The sequence below is a fragment of the Carassius carassius genome, chromosome 5 (assembly GCF_963082965.1).
Source record: "Carassius carassius chromosome 5, fCarCar2.1, whole genome shotgun sequence".
NCBI classification, from domain to species: domain Eukaryota; kingdom Metazoa; phylum Chordata; class Actinopteri; order Cypriniformes; family Cyprinidae; genus Carassius; species Carassius carassius.
Window position 1 is genome coordinate 2,028,958 of NC_081759.1, and position 23,417 is coordinate 2,052,374.

Here is a 23,417-nt window from a genome sequence, read left to right on the forward strand (position 1 = left end):
TTCTATTCATCAAAGAATCTTGAAAAATAAAATGAATCATCGTTTCCATAAAAATATGAAGTAGCACAACTGATTTCAACATTGATAATAATCAGAAATGTTTCTTGAGCAATATATATATATATTACAATATATTCAAATGGAAAACAGTCATTTGAAACTGTAATAATTTTTCACAATTTTCCTGTTTTCACTGTATTTTAATCAAAGTTGTGCAGCCTTAGTGTGCAGAAAAGACTTATTTCCAAAATATTTTTTACAAATCTTACCAAATATTTGAAAAATAATGTATATTTCTTAAAATAAACACACACACATACCACATGTCAGTGGCTTCTTACATCCCACCAGCTGCACTGCATACCTATAATACCAGACTATGTTCAAAGCTATTTAAAGTCATTCTTAAACATATCAGATTATAACATAATGTGTCATACGATATTACTCACGCTGCTGTTTCAAAACAAATACGTGTACATACACAAGCTGCTAAATGCAAGAACACAATGCTAAACTGACACAAATCACACATGAATTGTTGTTTGTTTTGATCTGGTCATCCACACTGAGATTCATAACACCAAAACACACAGCTTATGTGTAATAACACACCACTACTTTTAATAGAAGCAGAATACAGTACGCATACTTATGCACAATTGCATATTGAAAATATTACAGCATGCACAATTAAATCTATGCATGCATATTTTACGACAATATTAAATATTCAAATGAGCAACTGCATTCACTAAACCCGACCTTTCATTTTCATGAGCCAGATGTGAAATTATACCTTATGACAATAATTTGTTTGCTGTTTTCCCATAAAAAATGGATACAATTCTGGATTAATCATGCAATGTTGTGAGGTCAAGTGACAAACATGAAGCATGCTACTGCTTAGGGCTGCAACTAACGATTATTTTGATAATCGATTAATCTGTCGATTATTTTTACGATTAATCGATTAATCGGTTTATGTACTTATATTTTAGTTTTTTCCATTTTTTTCCCCAAGTAAATTATTAATAAATGGTCTTTATCCTTCAGCATAGATTTTTAAGAGATTTTAACCATTTTGCACTGTCATATCCTAATCAAAAATATACCTGGAGTTGTTTTATTGTGTTAGTAATCCTTTGTCGAACTCTTCTGCAATCAGAACACTGACCCATACTCTAGCAAATTTCACAAGGAGATTTAAAATAAGGTTTTCACCATGGCAGTCCTTAGAGCTCCTAAAGTAGTTTAACATCCCGAACAAAGCTTATTAAGGAATCTTTCAGAACATATTTTCACGAAGAATAAGGATAAAACAGAATAAAATTGCAGTGCATTGTATTTTATTATTTACTGGGAAACAGCTTTATAGCTTTTGCTGTGAAATTGTAAACAATCCTTCGAATAAAGTGCCAGTGGCATGAAACCTGAATGGAACTCACAATTTAAAGTAAAATCCATCAGAAGGTTGTCCAGAAAAAAAAAATTGGACAGTCACACACAAAAAACCTGCTGTGTGAAAAAGAGCAGTGAATACTTAGAAAAAAAAGTGCATTTCAAATATCTTTAAACATTTACCTCTCTCATTCAGTCATAATTAGGCTGCACGACTGAATTTTGAACTGGTAAACGACAAACTGATCACAGAACATGTTTGTAAAGCTTTAAATGTTAACTGTTAAAAAGCAATGTTATCAGCTTTTACGACTAAACATTTGCAAACAACATTGTACTGGAGAATCTGCACAAATAAAAGTCTTAGGGGCCGTTCACATATCGTGCCTAAAAACGAGTGGAAAACGCTAGGCGCGCCGCTTTCGCCTCCTTTCCAAAGCGCTCGGGCAGAAGCGCCCCTGAGGCGTCTGCCTTTGCTAAGCAACCATGACGTGCTCTCTCCTAGAAGACGCGGAAATTTCAGCAAAGGATAAATGGATTTGTAGCTCAAAAAAATCGCTTGCAGTAGCTCTGCTACTAAATTTATTTCAAAATGGAAATCCATATACAACTATGATCAGCTGTTCCTTTCATCTTGACTGAGCTTTTAACGTTGTTACGGGAAAGGATGAAGCTGATTGGTTAGTTCTTGTCACATGACCCGCGATGCGCTTGCAGCATTCTGAAAAGTTGAGATGTTTTTAACTCGATGCGGTGCGGTGTTGGAAATAACGAACTTGAGCGCGCAAAAGACGCGATATGTGAACGTCCCCTTAAACAGTTCAGTAGTGCAGAGTTTACAGGTTACTCTTCTTTTTTGAAGGCTCAAAGTAAAGTACTCCCAGTCTCCCACATCCCGCTAAATGCTGCAGAGACGCCGTTCCGGAAGCACGTGACATAAAACGAGGCCAGCTATTGGCTATTCGCTACTTCTCCTGCTGTACTGGCTGAGTAAAACCTCCGGTGGCTCATTACTGCCACACTTTGGTCACCGCAGATTTGAAATATGCACGAAATGAGCCGCTTACGGCAAATAAAAGTTATTTAGCAATGAATCGATGACTAAATTAGTTGACAACTATTTTAATAATCGATTTTTATCGATTAAATCGATTCGTTGTTTCAGCTCTACTACTGCTTCAAAGGTTTATCATGCTTATTGCATGCTACTTCACATGCTATTTCTCTAAACAGTAGACAGTATATAATTAGAGACATTACTGAGACCAAGTCTCCTGTAATGTGTTTCACTTTTCAGATTCCCTGACAGACGTACCATTAACGGTTTCAAATTAAACTACTATAAACTTCCAACTCATTTAAACAGTCGTTCAGTCGATCGCTCACTCCCACGAATATACACATTATCTTAATGAATTCATTAGTAGCTGATTATGTTTACTGCAAGAAACACTGAAGGACTAAAATGAAGTCACCTACATATTAAAAACAGAAATTAGTGGTCTGATCTGTGCAGAGCCTTCTCATAAAGCTTAAAAAAAACTAAAGCTATAAAGACCTCAGAACGATAATAATAAAGCTTTTCTGACCTCAGTTTTCATGCAGATATCTAGCCTACTGTAAGTCATTATTGTTTCACCTCACTGGAGCCACTGCAGTCTGCTTCCAGGTCAGAAAGGTCAGTGGACAACATGGTTGACATGGATTTGCTCTTCCTACAAATCTCAGGAACCAGCATCCTTCAGAGGACATCAGATATTTATATAACACTGAAAGCTTAACAGGCCAAACTCTTACAGACAATAATTCATAAACTGATGCAGTGCAGTAGGTATGGAAGCACTTTTCCACCACGTGATAAAAATACAATACACGTAATACATGGGATAAAAATACAAAAAATTTAAGTATTGCAAAGTTATATCTCACAATTCTGACTTTATTTGTCACATATCTGGCTTTATATCTCACAATTCTGAGTTTATATCTTGCAAATCTGAGTTTATGACTTACAATTCAGAAAAACAGACAGAAATTTGAGATATAAACTCAAATGTCTGAATTGTGCGAAAGTCACAATTACGTTTTTTTTTATTACTATCTTTTATCCTATGGAAACAAACTTCCATAAGTCAGGGTTCTCAGCTCTTTTTTTATGATCCCACCTTAATATTTCTCTACATTACCAAAACTTAATATTTAACAAATATTTAAGGCAAACACATTAAAACTAAAAAGCTTTAAAAACATTTAAACTGAAAATTAAAAATGATGCCTTGTCAATTAAGTGACATTAAATAAGTAATAAAATTACTAATACTCAAACAGAAATAAAGCTAATTAGAAATATTACATAAAACTAATAAAACTGACTAAATTACTAAAACTTTAATTGAAAATAAAAACAAAAATGAATTCAAAATATTAATCAATACTATACAAATTATACTAAAACACTGAAATTGCACTCAAACTATATATTTTTACACAGTAATTATAGTTTGGTTTATTAGAGCTATTGTCTCATTAAAAACGGACTGTCAGGTAAACAGATGTCTTTCTGATTCATATGACTGTGCATCTGTAACAAGATATCAAACCTCTAGGCCTGAAATGTGCACATAATCATCATTATAGAAGATGAAATCAAATAAATTGAGCTAAATCATAGTTATATAGCCTGTGAGTGAGGTTATCAAGCCAACTGAGAATTAGATGCAGAAAGAATTGTAGCTTTCATTGAACCAAGTTCCCATAATCCAGATCTTAAACATCATAAGAGCCCTTACAAAACTGTTCAGTGCATAAACACTATAGGCCAATGTCCAAAGGTTCAACTTTAAGCCACTATCCGTTTCTCTCCAAGCACAGGGCACATAAACATCACTTCTGAGGACTGAACAACACAGTTTGAGTTTAGTCTGCGGATTCACAGTGGCAGCAGACTGCTATTCTCAGTACTTCTGAATTATTCATAGCACCAGCAGACTACATTCACTCACTCTCTCCTCATGGTTTGCATTAGACAATAAAACTTTATTTTATATATACATATTCTGAAGACTATTCTCAAGACATTAACTGATGGACTGGAGTGCTGTGGATTATTGTGATGTTTTTATCAGCTGTTTGGACTCTCATTCTGACGACACCCATTCACTACAGAGCATCCAGTGATGAGCAAGCCATGCATTGCAATGCATACATTTCTCCAAATCTGATAAAGAAACAAACTCATCTACATCTTGTATGGCCTGAGGGTGAGAACATTTTCAGCTAATTATCATTTGGGTGAACTACTTCTTTAAAGACCAAGGGGAATGTTAAATAATCTGGTGACTAAAAAGTAGCATGTCGGCTGGAATGCAGTGAAGTTGACGTGGCTGTTTAGGGAACACTTCCTGACTGATTACTTATGTTCAGTGTCACAATCGATCACATCTAAAGAAGGTTAAAGATTCAGCAGCTCTGCCGAAATGTGTCAAGTGATTCTTTTTAACAGGTGCCTTTATATGCTGGATCTAATTACAGATTCTGCAAGCAAGATCCAAACTGCATCAATTAAAGCTTTTTTTTTTTGCAAGATGTGCAAGCTGGTAAAAATTTTGTAGAACGACACAACCATACAAGCTCATCAAACATTTGGAGTATATATATATATATATATATATATATATATATATATATATATATACATATACATATATACATATTAGGGCTGAAACGATTCCTTGAGTAACTCGATTACAAAAAATGATCGAGGCAAATTCCTCTGCCTCGAAGCCTCTTTTAATTTATTTTAAATCTCACGTCAGGTTCTTTCGCAATGATTTTTAATGTGACACAAAGCGTTTACGTTACCCACAAAGCAGAAGGAGACACAAGCGCTGCGTCTGAAATCATACTGCAAATCATACTGCAAAGAGTCAGCAGTGTTTGAGGGCGCGGGCAAACGTAAAGAGAACGTTGTGGCGTGTGTCCATTGCAAGATAGAGCTTGCATACCACAACTAGGGTCCTATGATTTCTGCGATGCAGAAAACGTGAAGGGAATCACGGAATCCAGTCATAAAATCGGAATTTACAGTCTATTTAAATATGAATCCTGCATGTTCTGCGTGTCACTGTTAATGAATGAAGCAGAAGCGCGTCTTCATTCTTTAAACACGGAAGCGCGCGTGACGCTCCGGTGATTTCAGAGTCTGTCGTCTCTCTAAATAAGGACGTGAACACATGAACACCATCTCCAGAACTGCTCTGACAGTCACTTCATGAGCATCTGACCGTTTGATTTTAGTAAAACTAGCGTCACATCACAAAACTAGCGTCAAATCCCCTTTGTTTACCAATAGTTAAGTTAATTTTCAATAATTAAAAGATAAATTAATGTTTTATGTGTTTAATGTGCATCTCAGAAAATGCTTTATTTAAACCCCACCTGAATGGCACTTAAATGCACTTAATTCATCTGTCAACTTTATTGTCATTGTTCACAGTACAAGTACAGACAGAGAAACAATGGGTAATAATTAACTGTTTATTTTTGATGCATGCATTGCATTCTATGCATTTAAAAAATAAAATAAAAAATTATAATATATATATATATATATATATATATATATATATATATATATACATATACAGTCGTGGCCAAAAGTTTTGAGAATTACATAAAAATTGGAAATTGGAAAGGTTGCTGCTTAAGTTTTTATAATAGCAATTAGCATATACTCCAGAATGTTATGAAGAGTGATCAGATGAATTTGCATAGTCCTTCTTTGCCATGAAAATTAACTTAATCCCAAAAAAACCTTTCCACTGCATTTCATTGCTGTCATTAAAGGACCTGCTGAGATCATTTCAGTAATCGTCTTGTTAACTCAGGTGAGAATGTTGACGAGCACAAGGCTGGAGATCATTATGTCAGGCTGATTGGGTTAAAATGGCAGACTTGACATGTTAAAACAAGGGTGATGCTTGAAATCATTGTTCTTCCATTGTTAACCATGGTGACCTGCAAAGAAACGCGTGCAGCCATCATTGCGTTGCATAAAAATGGCTTCACAGGCAAGGATATTGTGGCTACTAAGATTGCACCTAAATCAACAATTTATAGGATCATCAAGAACTTCAAGGAAAGAGGTTCAATTCTTGTAAACAAGGCTTCAGGGCGTCCAAGAAAGTCCAGCAAGCACCAGGATGGTCTCCTAAAGAGGATTGAGCTGCGGGATCGGAGTGCCACCACTGCAGAGCTTGCTCAGGAATGGCAGACGGCAGGTGTGAGCGCATCTGCACCCACAGTGAGGCCAAGACTTTTGGAAGATGGCCTGGTGTCAAGAAGGGCAGCAAAGAAAAGCCACTTCTCTCCAAAAAAAACATCAGGGACAGATTGATCTTCTGCAGAAAGTATAGTGAATGGACTGCTGAGGACTGGGGCAAAGTCATATTCTCCGATGAAGCCCCTTTCCGATTGTTTGGGGCATCTGGAAAAAGGCTTGTCCGGAGAAGAAAAGGTGAGCGCTACCATCAGTCCTGTGTCATGCCAACAGTAAAGCATCCTGACACCATTCATGTGTGGGGTTGCTTCTCATCCAAGGGAGTGGGCTCACTCACAATTCTGCCCAAAAACACAGCCATGAATAAAGAATGGTACCAAAACACCCTCCAACTAGAGGTATTTCGTATTGCTTGGCGGGAAAGTAACATATCCTACAGAAAAGCATTAAAAACTGCTAGATCCGATTACTTTTCTTCTCTTTTAGAAGAAAACAAACATAACCCCAGGTATTTATTCAATACAGTGGCTAAATTAACGAAAAATAAAGCCTCAACAAGTGTTGACATTTCCCAACACCACAGCAGTAATGACTTTATGAACTACTTTACATCTAAAATCGATACTAATAGAGATAAAATTGCAACCATTCAGCCGTCAGCTACAGTATCACATCAGACAGTGCACTATAGACCCCCTGAGGAACAGTTCCACTCATTCTCTACTATAGGAGAGGAAGAATTGTATAAACTTGTTAAATCATCTAAACCAACAACATGTATGTTAGACCCTATACCATCTAAGCTCCTAAAAGAGGTGCTTCCAAAAGTCATAGATCCTCTTCTGACTATTATTAATTCCTCATTGTCATTAGGATATGTCCCCAAAACCTTCAAACTGGCTGTTATTAAGCCTCTCATCAAAAAACCACAACTTGACCCCAAAGAACTAGTTAATTATAGACCAATCTCGAATCTCCCTTTTCTGTCCAAGATACTAGAAAAGGTGGTATCCTCACAATTATATTCCTTCATAGAGAAAAATGGTATATGTGAGGATTTCCAGTCAGGATTTAGACCGTATCATAGTACTGAGACTGCTCTCCTTAGAGTTACAAATGATCTGCTCTTATCATCTGATCGTGGGTGTATCTCTCTATTAGTTTTATTGGATCTTAGTGCTGCGTTTGACACAATTGACCACAACATTCTTTTGCATAGACTTGAACACTTTGTTGGCATCAGTGGAAGTGCATTAGCATGGTTTAAATTGTACTTATATGACCGCCATCAGTTCGTAGCAGTGAATGAAGATGTATCCTATCGATCACAAGTGCAGTATGGAGTACCTCAAGGCTCAGTACTAGGGCCGCTACTCTTCACGCTTTATATGTTACCCTTGGGAGATATCATCAGGAAACATGGTGTTAGCTTTCACTGTTATGCTGATGATACTCAGCTCTATATTTCTTCGCAGCCCAGTGAAACACACCAATTTGAAAAACTAATGGATTGCATAGTCGATATAAAAAACTGGATGACGAGTAATTTCTTACTGCTAAATTCTGAAAAAACAGAGGTGTTAATTATAGGACCTAAAAACTCCACTTGTAATAACACTGTCTAAGACTTCATGGTTGCTCTGTCAATTCGTCGTCATCAGTTAGGAACCTAGGTGTGCTATTTGATCGCAATCTTTCCTTAGAAAGCCACATTTCTAGAATTTGTAAAACTGCATTTTTCCATCTCAAAAATATATCTAAATTACGGCCTATGCTCTCAATGTCAAATGCAGAAATGTTAATCCATGCATTTATGACCTCAAGGTTAGATTATTCTAATGCTTTATTGGGTGGTTGTTCTGCACGCTTAGTAAACAAACTACAGCTAGTCCAAAATGCAGCAGCAAGAGTTCTTACTAGAACCAGGAAGTATGACCATATTAGCCCGGTCCTGTCAACACTGCATTGGCTCCCTATCAAGCATCATATAGATTTTAAAATATTGCTTATTACTTATAAAGCCCTGAATGGTTTAGCACCTCAGTATTTGAATGAGCTCCTTTTACATTATAATCCTCTACGTCCGCTACGTTCTCAAAACTCAGGCAATTTGATAATACCTAGAATATCAAAATCAACTGCGGGTGGCAGATCCTTTTCCTATTTGGCACCTAAACTCTGGAATAACCTACCTAACATTGTTCGGGAGGCAGACACACTCTTGCAGTTTAAATCTAGATTAAAGACCCATCTCTTTAACCTGGCATACACATAACATACTAATATGCTTTTATTATCCAAATCCGTTAAAGGATTTTTAGGCTGCATTAATTAGGTAAACTGGAACCGGAAACACTTCCCATAACACCCTATGTACTTGCTACATCATTAGAAGAATGGCATCTACGCTAATATTTGTCTGTTTCTCTCTTGTTCCGAGGTCACCGTGGCCACCAGATCCAGTCTGTGTCCAGATCAGAGGGTCACTGCAGTCACCCGGATCCAGTACGTATCCAGACCAGATGCTGGATCAGCACCTAGAAAGGACCTCTACATCCCTGAAAGACAGCGGAGACCAGGACAACTAGAGCCCCAGATACAGATCCCCTGTAAAGACCTTGTCTCAGCGGAGCACCAGGACAAGACCACAGGAAACAGATGATTCTTCTGCACAATCTGACTTTGCTGCAGCCTGGAATTGAACTACTGGTTTCGTCTGGTCAGAGGAGAACTGGCCCCCCAACTGAGCCTGGTTTCTCCCAAGGTTTTTTTCTCCATTCTGTCACCGATGGAGTTTCGGTTCCTTGCCGCTGTCGCCTCTGGCTTGCTTAGTTGGGGACACTTCATCTACAGCGATATCATTGACTTTAGGGCTGAAACGATTCCTCGAGTAGCTCGAGTAACTCGATTACAAAAAATGATCGAGGCAAATTCCTCTGCTTCAAAGCCTCTTTTAATTTATTTTAAATCTCACGTCAGGTTCTTTCGCAATTATTTTTTTTAATGTGGCGTTTTCGTCACCCACAAAGCGGAAGGAGACACAAGCACAGCGTCTGAAATCGCACACTGCAAGGAGTCAGCAGTGTTTTGATTTGAGGGCGCGGGCAAACGTATGTCCATTGCAAGAGAGCTGGCATACCACAACTAGGACCCTAGGATTTCTGCGGTGCAGAAAACGCGGAGGGAATCGCGGGATCCAGTCATAAAAACGGAATTTACAGTTTAACGCGGAATGGCACGGACTTTGCCAAATTTTGAATGAATTAATCAAAAATAGGTCATTGCACTTACACCAAATCACGATATGGACTATTATCTGTAAATATTAAACCGGAACAGACTATTTAAATATGAATCCTGCATGTTCTGCGTGTCTCTGTTAATGAATGGGGCACAAGCGCGACTTTACACACACTGAAGCGCGAGTGACGCTCCGTCTGCTGTCTCACTAATAAGGACGTGAACACATGAACAACATCTTCAGAACTGCTCTGACAGTCACTTCATGAGCATTTGACCGTTTGATTTGAGTAAAACTAGCGTCACAACAGAACTGTAAAGGTACGTCAACCCGTCAAAATAAAAGTCCGGTTCAAAGACAAGTATTTGCCAGATATGTTTTACTATTGTTCAGCAGAATATATATTATCCTACTACAAAAAAAAAAATCAAACATAATTTTTTTTAAGGTTTAATCTCACAACATTTCTTCCATGTTTTATTTTTAATAGTAAATCCCCTTTGTTTACCAAAAAGTTAAGTTTGCTTAATTTTCAATAATTAAAAGATAAATAATTTTTTTATGTGTTTAATGTTTAATGTGCATCTCAGAAAATGCTTTATTTAAAACCCCAACTGAATGGCACTTAATTAATTTGTCATCTTTCTTGTCATTGTTCACAGTACAAGTACAGACAGAGAAACAATGGGTAATAATTAAATGTTTATTTTTGATGTATGCATTGCATTGTATGCATTTAAAAAAAAAATAATAATAATTTTTCTAAAAAAGGAAACCAAGTTGTTCATTTTAAGAGACCCAGTAGTCTTATTTTCTCTTGCATAATTAATATTGCACTTTAATTAAGCAAAAACGCATTTTATCCGATTACTCGATTAATCGATGGAATTTTTGGTAGAATACTCGATTACTAAAATATTCGATAGCTACAGCCCTTGTTGACTTGATTGCAAATAAATGCACAGACATTATTTAACTGAACAGAGATGACATAACTGAATCCAATGATGAACTGCCTTTAACTATCATTTTGCATTATTGACACTGTTTTCCTAATGAATGTTGTTCAGTTGCTTTGACACAATGTATTTTGTTTAAAGCGCTATATAAATAAAGGTGACTTTGACCTCTAAACATCGGCATCGGCTAGAGAAAAACCCATATCGATCAATCTCTATTACCAACCTCAAACTTTTAAATGGTAGAGTGAGAATGTTTGTTTGTGTGTAAAACCAAACCAAAACAATAGAAAACAATCAATTTTAGCTGGATAAATTTTAAGCTTGGTTAATTGAACAAAACCCATGTTTATCATGGAACAAAGCAAGTGAACCCAGAAAAGTCTACACAAGTATGCAAATACTGACTTTTCAATCCCTGACCTAAATGAATTAATTATTGTTATGACAGCAGGTGAAAAATAAAACTGAGCGCAATGCAGAAAATGCAAACCATCTTGGCATTGCGTAACAAATTATGGCACATTTCTGAATACAATGCATGAAATCCAGCTTGAAAACTTAGAACATTCAAGGCATCCTGAAGTAAAAAACATAAAAAAATCCACAAAGTTCTTACCAGATCATCCATATTGTCCTCTGAGCATCTGGATGGTGAGCACTTCTCCAATGCCTTATCAGATGAACAAGGCTCAGGTAAATCCTCTAGAAGATCTCCATCCTCGGTTGGAGATGAGCTGAGAGGAGATGTTTCGCAATCCCGCTTCTTTTTCTTCTTCATAGGTTGAGGAGAATTGCTTCGGGACGTCTGGGATAGCGAACGAGACCGGAATAGAGCGAGTTTTCCTTCCTTAGAGGATTCCGGGTGGTTTAGGCCTTGCGCGAGCAGATGCACACAACTCTTCGACCTCGGTCTGGATTGTTTCACGAAGCGGGACGCCCCACTATGGGCTTCCAATAGGTGGCACAGGAAGTAGCTCTTCTCTAATTCCACTTCCTGCTGGAGACGTTGAAGGACCGCGACCTGCCGTCCATCTGACTGAGCAAGCAGAGTCTTTAAGAGTTCCTCAAGTTTGCGATACGCTGCCCCGTTGCCTTTACATCCAGGTTTGAGACCTTGAAATGTTGATCCACCTGTGATCTCATCCGCTAGCTGACGATGCACTTCTTGGGTTTGCATGAGCGTCAAGTTCTCGCTATGTTTTAACTCCTGACTCCGCCAGTGTAACAGACGCCGGACCTCCGCCGCACGCTCCCGGCCCAGAGCCTCCCGCTGCGTCAGCAGCTCCAGGGTCTTCTGCTGCTCGAGTCGGTAGGTCAGCTCCCTCAGCGCTCGCTCCCGCTCCTCACGAGCCTCCTCACGTTGCCTCCGCAGCTCCAGAGAGAAGCGCCGGTGGGCCTGCTTGTTGCGGCTGCGCTCCACCTCTAACACCGCGTGGAGACGCTCCACATCCCGCCACGGATCGGAGCCAGAATCACGCTTGCAGCTGCAGCGCTTCTTGGAGGAAAGAATCGGGGGGTTATCACAGTTTTTGTCCATGATGGAGTTAAAGGTGGACACACAGAAGTAGCATGCTGGTGAGATGAAAATCACGACGTTATAAAGCAGACAGCATGCACACACAATCCAACATGCCAACTGAAAAGAGCAGAGATGAAAGATGATTATCAGCATGGCGACAGAAAGATTCAGAAAGCTTTTCTGCAGTGTTGGGGAAAGTTACTTTTAAAAGTAATGCATCACAAATACTGCCCTACTCCCTAAAACTTTGTTACATTTTATGTAAAGTAAGGTATTATGATATTTTGTGTTACTTTTTCTTAACTGGGCTGGGCTTGCTTGCTTGTTTTTAATGTGAAAAGTTATCTTTTTTGTAAACGTAAAAGCCTTTTCACATCGAATGTCAAAAACAATTAAGTTTCTACTTCAGGCTGAAGGAAATGTAAATTCACGTCTGTAGTAGAGCTGTTCATGCAGCAGCTCAAACTAACTTTTCAGCTCTGCTGTAATTCTGGATTGCGTGAAATATAGAACGCAGTAGAAGCAAGCTCAATACTCTTCACCAGGGGCGGTTCTAGGGTGAGTGGAGATCTGGGGCTTAGCCCAGAAAAATCCATGTATGTGACTTTTTATTTTAATAAATCAGAAAGATTTACCCTGTTTAAAATATACAAAAACAATAAAAACAAAAATCTTTTATAAGATTTTATAAAAGATTTTATAAATTTTATAAAAAAAAATGTATCCCTTGTATCCTGGCACATATGCTGATGTTGTGTCTCTATCTCACTTTTTTTTTTTTCTCAGTTTTCTTTTCTTTTCCAATCAAGTCTGACTGGCTACACTCGCCCTGGTAGAACAGGGATAAGAAGCAAATATTAAGCAGTGCACTGACATGCTGTGTTCCAAATTGGGTAAAGGGATACTGCTGAAGCTTCACGTGTTTTGGGCCTGACTGCAGTGTTCCTAGATCATCCCTAAGGGAAGTCGTGGCCTAATGGTTAGAGAGTCGGACTCCCAATCGAAAGGTTGTGAGTTCGAGTCCCGGGCTGGCAGGAATTGTGGGTGGGGGGAGTGCATGTACAGTTCTCTCTCCACCTTCAATACCACGACTTAGGTGCCCTTGAGCAAGGCATCGAACCCCCAACTGCTCCCCGGGCGCCGCAGCATAAATGGCTGCCCACTGCTCAGGGTGTGTGTTCACAGTGTGTGTGTGTGTGTTCACTGCTCTGTGTGTGTGCATTTCGGATGGGTTAAATGCAGAGCACAAATTCTGAGTATGGGTCACCATACTTGGCTGAATGTCACTTCACTTTCACTTTCACCTTCTAAAGCCTCTTCTTTCCTTGCTGACTCATCTAAGACATGGTAAAATAGCAAGCTCAGGTCTATTATTGTTTTAATAGTCTTCACTTAATGGCATGATTTTTGTGAGAATAGATAAAAAAAGGTGAACAAAGAATCTATAATAACAAAAAAAAAAAAAACTTCACCCATTCTTCCTGCACATATTACATTTTATATGCTACCTTATTCTTACTTTATACATACATAATACACACACAAACACTTAAAGCCAAGTATAATTATAAACGCAGGGCTCTATACACTTATATTTTTGAAGGAGCACTTACACAGCACTTACAAATTGCATAAATAATCTTATGAGGCTATAACCTCATAAAACCTATAAAATATAAAATTTTGAATACAGAAATATGAAATTATGAAAAAATTTTGAATGGTACTTTGCCACTAGGTGGCGGTATGCCACTGCCTTAATGAGTGAGTCGGTCAGTCATTTAATCAATGGATTCGTTCAAGACAGATGATTCATTCAGAAAAAAAGTAAGCAACTGTTTTTATGAATTGGTCAGTGAATCATTTACTCAAGAACCATTTCCTTTGCGAAATATGTCTTTTTTTATTATCTAGTTTATTGAATTGTTGCCCTGACACGAAAAGTCTGCCACAGATCGTGCTAAGCAAACATTATAACCGCTCTGTGTGTGTGTGTCCTAAAGACTGTGCTGTGCAACCGTTAACTGTTAGATGTTCAAAATCTAACGTTAAATCAGACAATTTAAAACCAAAAAAGAAATATAATACTATGATTAAAAGTCTTGGCATTCAAGTGTTGGCTGGGGGTGTTTTACTTCCTTTTTTTTTTTTTGAAGAAGAATTTTGAAATATCCATTTTAATTTTCAAATAACTTGATCTAGTAAAATACTACACACCAACAAACCGCCTGCCTCCAAAAGATCTAATTTCATTGGCTGGATCGTACAGACGCTCATCGATGGTTGGCCAGTTTCCATGTCAGTCAGAAGCACTAGACTCAGTGGGCGGTTTTCGTCGGGTGTGAATGACAACGCGTAAATTTACAGACACTGTAGACGTGAGAGTCGAGAGATATTTATTTATTTATTTAAATTCTAATATAAATTATTTTATTGGGCATGAAAACACATTGATGGCATGGTGGTAATAAAAACATTCGGGGCTTTACTGAAAACATTCGGGCTCCAGCCCCCTTAGCCCACCCCTAACGCCGCCCCTGCTCTTCACTAATAAAATAATTGAGCAAATGTTTATATAAGATCGATTAATATGGTTGAATTGGATCATCGAAGGTTAGAAGCAAAGTCATTGGTTAATAAAACTGGATACTTAAAGGATATTTGTGTTATTTAAAATTTAATTATTACATCATACTCCGAGTTTGCTTTTCACAGTTTTTATTGATTTTGAGGAATACTGAATCTGTGTTTGTGCAGGTGAGATGAGTAAATGCATGTTCATGTTTATTCTAGAACTACAGTAACATCATGTTTTTGCACAGCGTACACTACACCTCTGCACTTACTCCTGATTTCTCTCAACATGGGGACAGGAGAGCTGTCAGGCTATAAATGGGACAACAAAGTAGCCTAATTGGCGTTACTTATTTGAAGTAACTTTACAATATTTTATTGTAAATTTAAAAGTAATGCACTACTTTACTACTTAAAAAGAGCTCAAGAGTGCATTCAAGTCAAGAGGTCAGAAAGATCACACATAAACTAGAATGACCATATATTGCCTTTTTCCGAAACAGGATTTCATAATTTGTTTATAGACGGTCTTTCTACAGTCCTATAGGGATAGTTCACCCAAAAATTTTATGTTTATCTGTTTACCCCCAGGGCATCCAAGATGTAGGTGATTTTCTTTCTTCAGTGGAACACAAAGCAAGATTTTTAACTCAAACTGTTGCAGTCTGTCAGTCTTATAATGTAAGTTGATGGGAATCACGGCTCAAACATACAATAAAACAAACAAAAAAAAACATTCACAAACAAAACCAAATTAAACCCTGCAGCTCATGACGATACACTGATCTGTAAAGACACAAAATGATCAGTCTATCCTCTTGTGCGAATTCTCAGCAGCAGGTGCGCGAGGTGTCTTCTTCTTCTTACTTTATGGCAGATCACAGACTTATAAGTGCATTAGTGTCACCTAACTCTCAAATGGACCGTTGACACTCCATCTACATTTACATTAACATTACATTTATTCATTTAGCAGATGCTTTTATCCAAAGCGACTTACAGATGAGGACAGTGGAAGCAATCAAAAACAACAAAAAGAGCAATGACATATAAGTGCTATAACAAGTAGCAACACGTAGCATGGGATTTTAAATAATATAATACATAAAAAGAAAACAGATAGAATAAAAAAAAGAATAGAGCAAGCTACTGTTAGAGATCTTTACACATACACACACAACATACAATTGCATAATAAATGAAAAGAAAATAGAATACAAAAAGATTAGAAAGGTAGTTAGATTTTTTTAAAGAATAGAATTAGAATAGTGAGTGTTAAAGTTAGAGGGTCAAATAAAGATGGAAGAGATGTGTTTTAAGCCGATTCTTAAAGATGGCTAAGGACTCAGCTGCTCGGATTGAGTTGGGGAGGTCATGCCACCAAGAGGGAACATTTAATTTAAAAGTCCATAAAAGTGACTTTGTGCTTCTTTGGGATGGCACAATCAAGCGACGTTCACTTGCAGAACGCAAGCTTCTAGAGGGCACATAAGTCTGAAGTAACAAATTTAGGTAAATGGGTGCAGAGCCATTGGTGGTTTTGTAGGCAAACATCAATGCCTTGAATTTTATGCGAGCAGCTATTGGAAGCCAGTGCAAATTGATAGACAGAGGTGTGATGTGTATTCTTTTTGGCTCATTAAAAATTAATCTTGCTGCCGCATTCTGAATTAATTGTAAAGGTTTGATAGAATTTGCTGGAAGACCTGCCAAGAGGGCATTGCAAAAGTCCAGCCTGGACAGAACAAGAGCTTGAACAAGGAGTTGTGCAGCATGATCCGAAAGAAAAGGCTTGATCTTCTTGATGTTGAATAAAGCAAATCTGCAGGATCGGACAGTTTTAGCAAAGTGGTAGGAATCACAAGCAGTTCTGTCTTGGCAAGGTTGAGTTGAAGGTGATGGTCCATCATCCAGGAAGAAATGTCTGTGAGACAAGCTGAGATGCAAATAGCAACTGTCGGATCATCAGGATGGAATGAGAGGTAGAGTTGAGTGTCATCAGAATAGCAGTTGTATGAAAAGCCATGTTTCTGAATGACAGAACTAGTGTTGTCACGGTACCAAAATTTCAGTATTCGGTACCGATACCAGTGAAAATCCACGGTTCTCGGTACCAATTTCGGTACCAAAGCAAAAATATGCTAATTAAAAAAAAAAACTTTTTAGCACTAAAAATAAAACCAATGCCATTCTTTATACTTATTTACAATTGTGTTTAAAGTTTTTCTACAAGTTATATAATTATGAAAAACAGTAAAAACAAGTTTCACCCAAATTTAATTTGTCTTTTAATTTATGAAATTTAAACACATTTTATTTCTGGTAAATAAAGGGGATTTTCTATTAAAATTAAAACATGGAAGAAATATTGTGATTTATTTCTTTAAAAAATAAAGTTTTATACATTTTTTCAACAGTAGTAGCAGTATCACATACATTTTACTAAATAATAGTAATATTTCTAGCAGAATGCCTTTATGTAAAAATATACTTTTAGGCCTAATGAATGCATATTTGTCATTTTAACTGAACTTAAGACTGGTGGTGATGCTTAAGACATTTTTGGTCATTGATGGTTTCTGTAAAAAAAAATAGTAATAGATCATATTAATTAGTATTCATATTAATTATTATTAAAAGATAATACTACTACTAATTCTACTATCATACTAATGTATATACAATGCACTATGAATTGATAAGCTGCTGGGTCCATGAATATTAATCACGTTGTCTGCGTTCGGTCAAACTTATTTGCTGAAATCAAAACAGGGATGGTACAAAATCAGCGCCAGCCAATAATATTGCCATTTGCGCATTAGCTCCGCCCACTACCGGAGAAACTGGTATGTCTTCTGCTTGTTCAAAAATGAATATGAATAATTCTAAATGAACTCCATTACAGGAAAAGACAATAAAGAATAGTTTACATATAGCGTGTCGATTCAGCGTGGTAAGACTCTCGCTCTCTCTCTCTTTTGCATGTGTGAGAAACTGAAAAGATCGCTTGATGGAGAGAGAACTCTGAAGCTCAGATGCTGAAATTAATGCAAGCGTCATGCGCTTCAGTCTATGTAGTAAACAAACCCGCACGTCTCTGCCATTCATTAATTCACACAGAGACGCGCAGAACACGGATTCATATTTCAAGCAACATTTGCGGCTTAACATTTACAGATACTGGTCCATATGGAGATTTGATTTGATTAATTTATGCTAACTTTGACAAATTCTATGACTATCCATATTAAAATGTAAGATTCATTTTCATGACTGGATTTTGAGATTCCGTCCTCGTTTTCTGCTTCGCGAAAATCATAGCGCTGAACCGGGTCTCGGTACTACCGGTACTTAAAGAAACCTGGTACCGTCACATTTACATTTTTTTAGTACCGACTTGGTACCGAAGTACTGGGTCTTTTGACAACACTAGACAGAACCTAATGATGCCATGTAGACAGAGAAGAGAAGTGGTCCAAGAACTGAGCCCTGAGGCACCCCAGTAGTTAGATGTGACTTGGACACCTCACCTCTCCAAGATACTTTGAAGGACCTTTCTGATAGGTAAGACTCAAACCATTGAAGTGTGGTTCCTGAGATGCCTTTTGACAGTAGGGTTGATAGGAGGATCTGGTGGTTAACCGTGTCAAAAGCAGCGGACAGATCAAGCAGAATAAGTACTGAAGATTTGGATTCTGCTCTTGCCAGTCTTAGAGCTTCAACAACTGAGAGCAAGGCAGTCTCAGGTGAATGTCCACTTGGTTGCTGTCATGGAGGTTGTTGTGTGTGAGAAATGTAGAGACTTGGTTGAACACAGCTCGTTCAAGTGTTTTTGCAATGAAAGGAAGAAGGGAAACTGGTCTGTAGTTCTCTAAAATAGATGGGTTGAGGGTGGGTTTCTTAAGTAGTGGAGTTATACGTGCCTGTCTAAATGATGAGGGAAAAACACCAGTGTGGAGGGATGTGTTGATGATGTGAGTGAGTGCAGGTACAACTGCAGGAGAAATGGCTTGAAGGAAATGAGATGGAATAGGATCAAGCGGACAAGTAGTAGGACTATTAGAAAGGATGAGTTTTGAGACTTCTGCCTCAGAGAGCGAAGAGAAGGATGTAAATGAGTGTAAGTTTGCTGGTAATATGAGCAATCTACAATCTCAATTAGGAGTGTCAATGGTCCACTTGAGAGATAGGCGACACTAATGCACTTATAAGTCTGCGCCTCACATGCCTGGCATGTATGTTTTTTTGTTTTGTTTTGTTGTTTTGTTTTGTTGTATGTTTTATCTGTGATTCCCATCCACTTACATTATAAGACTGAAAGACTGCAACGGTTTGAGCTAAAAACCTCTGTTTGTGTTCTACTGAAGAAACAAAGTCACCTACATCTTGGATGCCCTGGGCGTAACCAGATAAACATCAAATTTTCATTTTTGGGTGAACTATCCCTTTAAGAAAATATTGCACAGAAAATAGATGCAGCGTATTTATTGTCGGTATATTTCATGCAATTATTAAAATTATAGATATTTTTCAGATTTCGATAGAATATTGAATTAAAAAATAAAATGTTAAAAATCTGAAACATTTTAATTTAAAATAAATGTTTAAAAAAATGATTTAAAAAAATATTTTAAAACATGCATAAGTATTTTTATGAATTTAAGACATAAAAAAGTTTTTGAAGAAAAAAAATCTCCATCTCGCTCTGACCAAAGTGACAGCTCCTGATGTTGCCATCACAACTTCCCAAGTCACAAATGCTAAATACCAACTTACAAGAAGAATGCACCAATACTGCCCTTGTTTGAACAAGCAAAACTAAACGCTAAATAAACAATAAAAACTCTGACAGTCAAAAGTTTGAACACACCCTGTTATAACTGATTTCAACGTTTTATAATAATAATAAACTCTATAAAATAACACAAATGTAAGCATGGTAATGATATAGTGATCAAAAACGTGAGGCAAATGACAACATAGACTATTTTTATTTGCAGCAAAATGTATTTGTTTATAAACCTATTTCAAATGTTTAAGCATAAACCTGTATATTAAATGCTTTTGAGAAAAAAATTAATTCAGTCAGTCAAGTGTGTCAAAACTTTTGACTGGCTGTCATGAAGGTATATAGGCTACCAAAACAAATAACAATTCATTTCCTTTAACAGAAAACAAAACATGTTAAACATGAGAATGTAGCATGCATGCTGAATCTCACCTATGCATCACAGAAAACACCAAAACCACTCTGTCCCTCAGAAATCTGCAGAGAAAACGCGGTAAATATCATTGGTTTGATTGTTTACGACGCACAAACACAACGATACAGTAACACACAGCCACAATGATACAATGACACAAACGCGAGGATACAAAGATACAAAAGCGCGATGAAACACGTACTCAAAGACGATACAATGTATCGTGTGTCCCTGAAACAAAACATTTAAGTGTCATACTACAGTAAAAGTCTCTTCTCGGACGCGTGTCATTATCGCCACAGAGACTTTAATGAGAGAATAGACGAGCGGGATGTAAACACTGACCTTCCTCCTCACGGAAACTTCAAGATGTTCTTCATATACTGCTCAGTTCCACTGGACACGTCAGAAAGACGCGTTCAACCTCGCATTAATCCTCATGAAAGCGCATCAGCGCGATATTACTCGTTGTTTGCTGTTGTCGATGCGAACGCGTCTTAAGCACCAGTTGCTTCAGTGACCACATCAATGTCCGGCTGCGGCTCTGGACACAGCGCCCGCTGCTGGACACCTGCAGACAGCACAACACTCGAGTTTACCCGCGTGACTGGTCACATTAGGGGATGTTTTATCTATGCAAATATTTTTTAGAAAAAAAAACACTTTTTCTTTTTTTAAATGACTAATAATAATTCAATACTTTATCATTTAGTGTAACTTTCCTGATTTTTTTTTAAAGGTGTTATCTGCAAACCTTCCTCTGTGTTTGGGCTTGTTCTTGTTGCACTGACATTTTAATCTATAATAAATATATATAAAATTATTTATAAAACATTATCTTGCAGTTTTCCCTTTTTATTTTAAATTAATTTGGCCACTAGAAGTCTTTATTTTTGTGTCATAATCTCAACATTGACATTTTAATCAATAATAAATATATATATATAATTTATATAATAAAATCAGGAATTTTCTGCTTTGCACATTTTTTTATTATATTTTAAGATCATTATATATATAACATTTCTGGTGACCAAATGATCTTCAAATATACATATATATATTATAGCTTTTGAAATGCTTAGTATTCTGCTATAGGTATAAGAGAAAGTATTCTGCTTTGCACTTTTCCTTAATATTTTTAATATCATTTGATTACTATCTGTTTTTTGGGCTTGTTCTCCACACTGACCTTTTAATCTATAATTAATATATATTTAATAAAGAAAATGCCTTTTAGCATTTTTCCTAATATTTGAAATTAATTTGGTCACCAGAATACTATATCTTTATTATTATTATTATTATTATTATTATTATTATTATTATTATTATTATTATTATTATTATTATTATTATTATTATTATTATTATTATTATTATTATTATTTCTAAACAGTGACCTTTTGGTGCATAATAAAAGGGTATCACTTTACAATGAGGTTTTATTAGTTAATGCACTGCAAGATCATGAACATTTTTAACAATCAAAAGTTGTTTATTGTATGTTTATTGTTGATTATGATGCCAGAGCATTAGATTTCAGTTTTGTAAAGTAAAGATGAAGTGAATGTCATGCACAATAATAATTTTTTTCTTCTTCTTCTTCTTTTCCCCCCAAACTATTCATTTGGGACACAAAACAAATCACACAATTAAGTAAATAAGTCATAAGATTAAGGTGTTCCCAGAAACAACAGAAGAAGAGCTAAATAACAAACACAGCATAGAAACCTGATGGATAATAACTAGCAGTAGGAGAATAATATGAATAAAAAAACCGAAATAGAAAGACGAGCATTCCCAGGAAACCTGTATTACAGGACCTACAGGAACACATGTGTCAGGAAACAACACAGTGTCCATAGAAAGACTGTCTGTTCCTCTATGGAGAAACATTATAGGATTCACCCACATTATAACCTCTTTTATTCTGCAGGGTTTACTGACAGAATTAGGCCTTGGAAAAAAAATACTGAATTACTTCGAACCATGAATTGTTTCCGTTATGTATTCAGATATTGGTATCATTATTGTTATTGGACAGCTGTGAGACAGTGATCTAAAAGAATGATTAATAAATAATTATAATGATTCATAGTAATAGTCATCAGAATTAGAATATTATCAGAATACATCAGAATATTTATTCTCATTATTACACATGTATTACTAATATTTATTCTTTTTGTTGTATTGTATATAATTATCTAAATAAATGCTTAATAGTATTTTTTCTCTTCATTATCCATAAATATCAGAATTAATACCCTATTTATTAATAATGAGCATTCTCACTATTATCCATATTTATATCTAATACTTTGATCAGGTAATATTTAATCATATTTATGCTCATTTTTACCCATAATTATGAGAGGAACTCCTTCCAATCAGATATGTATTAATAATGTTTATTCTTATTATTATCAGAGTAATCATTTTTATTTATGAATGATACTACTGTCAGATGACAAAATAAATCCCTATTAACCTAAAACAATAATTTGTCCAAACCTCCTTTAAATAAAAGTCAGAAGATGATTTTTGGATGGTTTTTAGGTTCAGCAATGTACTTTGTGTTATTATATTTATTTTTACTGCATTTTTGTTCTTTTAGAGATCAAAATACGTTATCTCATCAGATCTGTTTATATATTTCTGTCCTATTATAGCTCCAGGTTATGCTAGAGTTTCCAATGACTAGAAAAAGATTTACAGGAATAATACTTGACACTGTTTCTTCAAACTGTCAGCAGAATACTTTACCATCTCACATAGCCCAATGCATGTATTTGTCTGTATTTGTGTAGTTTTGATACTTCATTCTCAATAATAAACCCCAGAAGCTATAACATGATCCTCATTGGCAAACTGGAGCAGCTACACCTTCAGTAATCGCTATAAATTAATTCATGGAATCCAACAAAACCTCATGACGGATGATCCTGCAGCTTCAGGCTGTGATCTCACATCCACATCTTCATTCCAGGACACTTGAGTCCCTTCCTTTCTAATCCGCTTCTTTATTTGTGTGAACCACCCAGAGAGAGTCCGACACGACAGAAACATCTGCTGCACTTCAAGATCACAGGTGCACTGGATATGCTGATATCTGATATCATATTCAAGGTTAACAGAACAATAGGAGATTGGCCTAAAAATATTCAGTGAAAGTGTATGTATCATTACCAATATGCATTACATGCTGCATTATTCTACACTGTTGCCATGTGGC

At 36.5% G+C, this 23,417-nt stretch overlaps 1 protein-coding gene across 1 annotated transcript in view; it reads right to left on the minus strand.

Moving 5' to 3' along the window:
* The window catches only part of LOC132140585 (peripheral-type benzodiazepine receptor-associated protein 1-like), a 109,045-nt gene extending 88,314 nt beyond the window's left edge, over nucleotides 1-20,731 (minus strand). Inside the window, exons 1-3 of the mRNA XM_059549398.1 lie at nucleotides 20,525-20,731; nucleotides 20,197-20,241; nucleotides 11,499-12,518 (exon numbers count right to left, since the gene is read on the minus strand). Coding sequence (XP_059405381.1) covers nucleotides 11,499-12,419 — 921 coding nt within the window. The 5' untranslated portion in view covers nucleotides 12,420-12,518; nucleotides 20,197-20,241; nucleotides 20,525-20,731. The remainder of the gene's footprint in view (nucleotides 1-11,498; nucleotides 12,519-20,196; nucleotides 20,242-20,524) is intronic.
* Nucleotides 20,732-23,417: the final 2,686 nt, after the last annotated feature.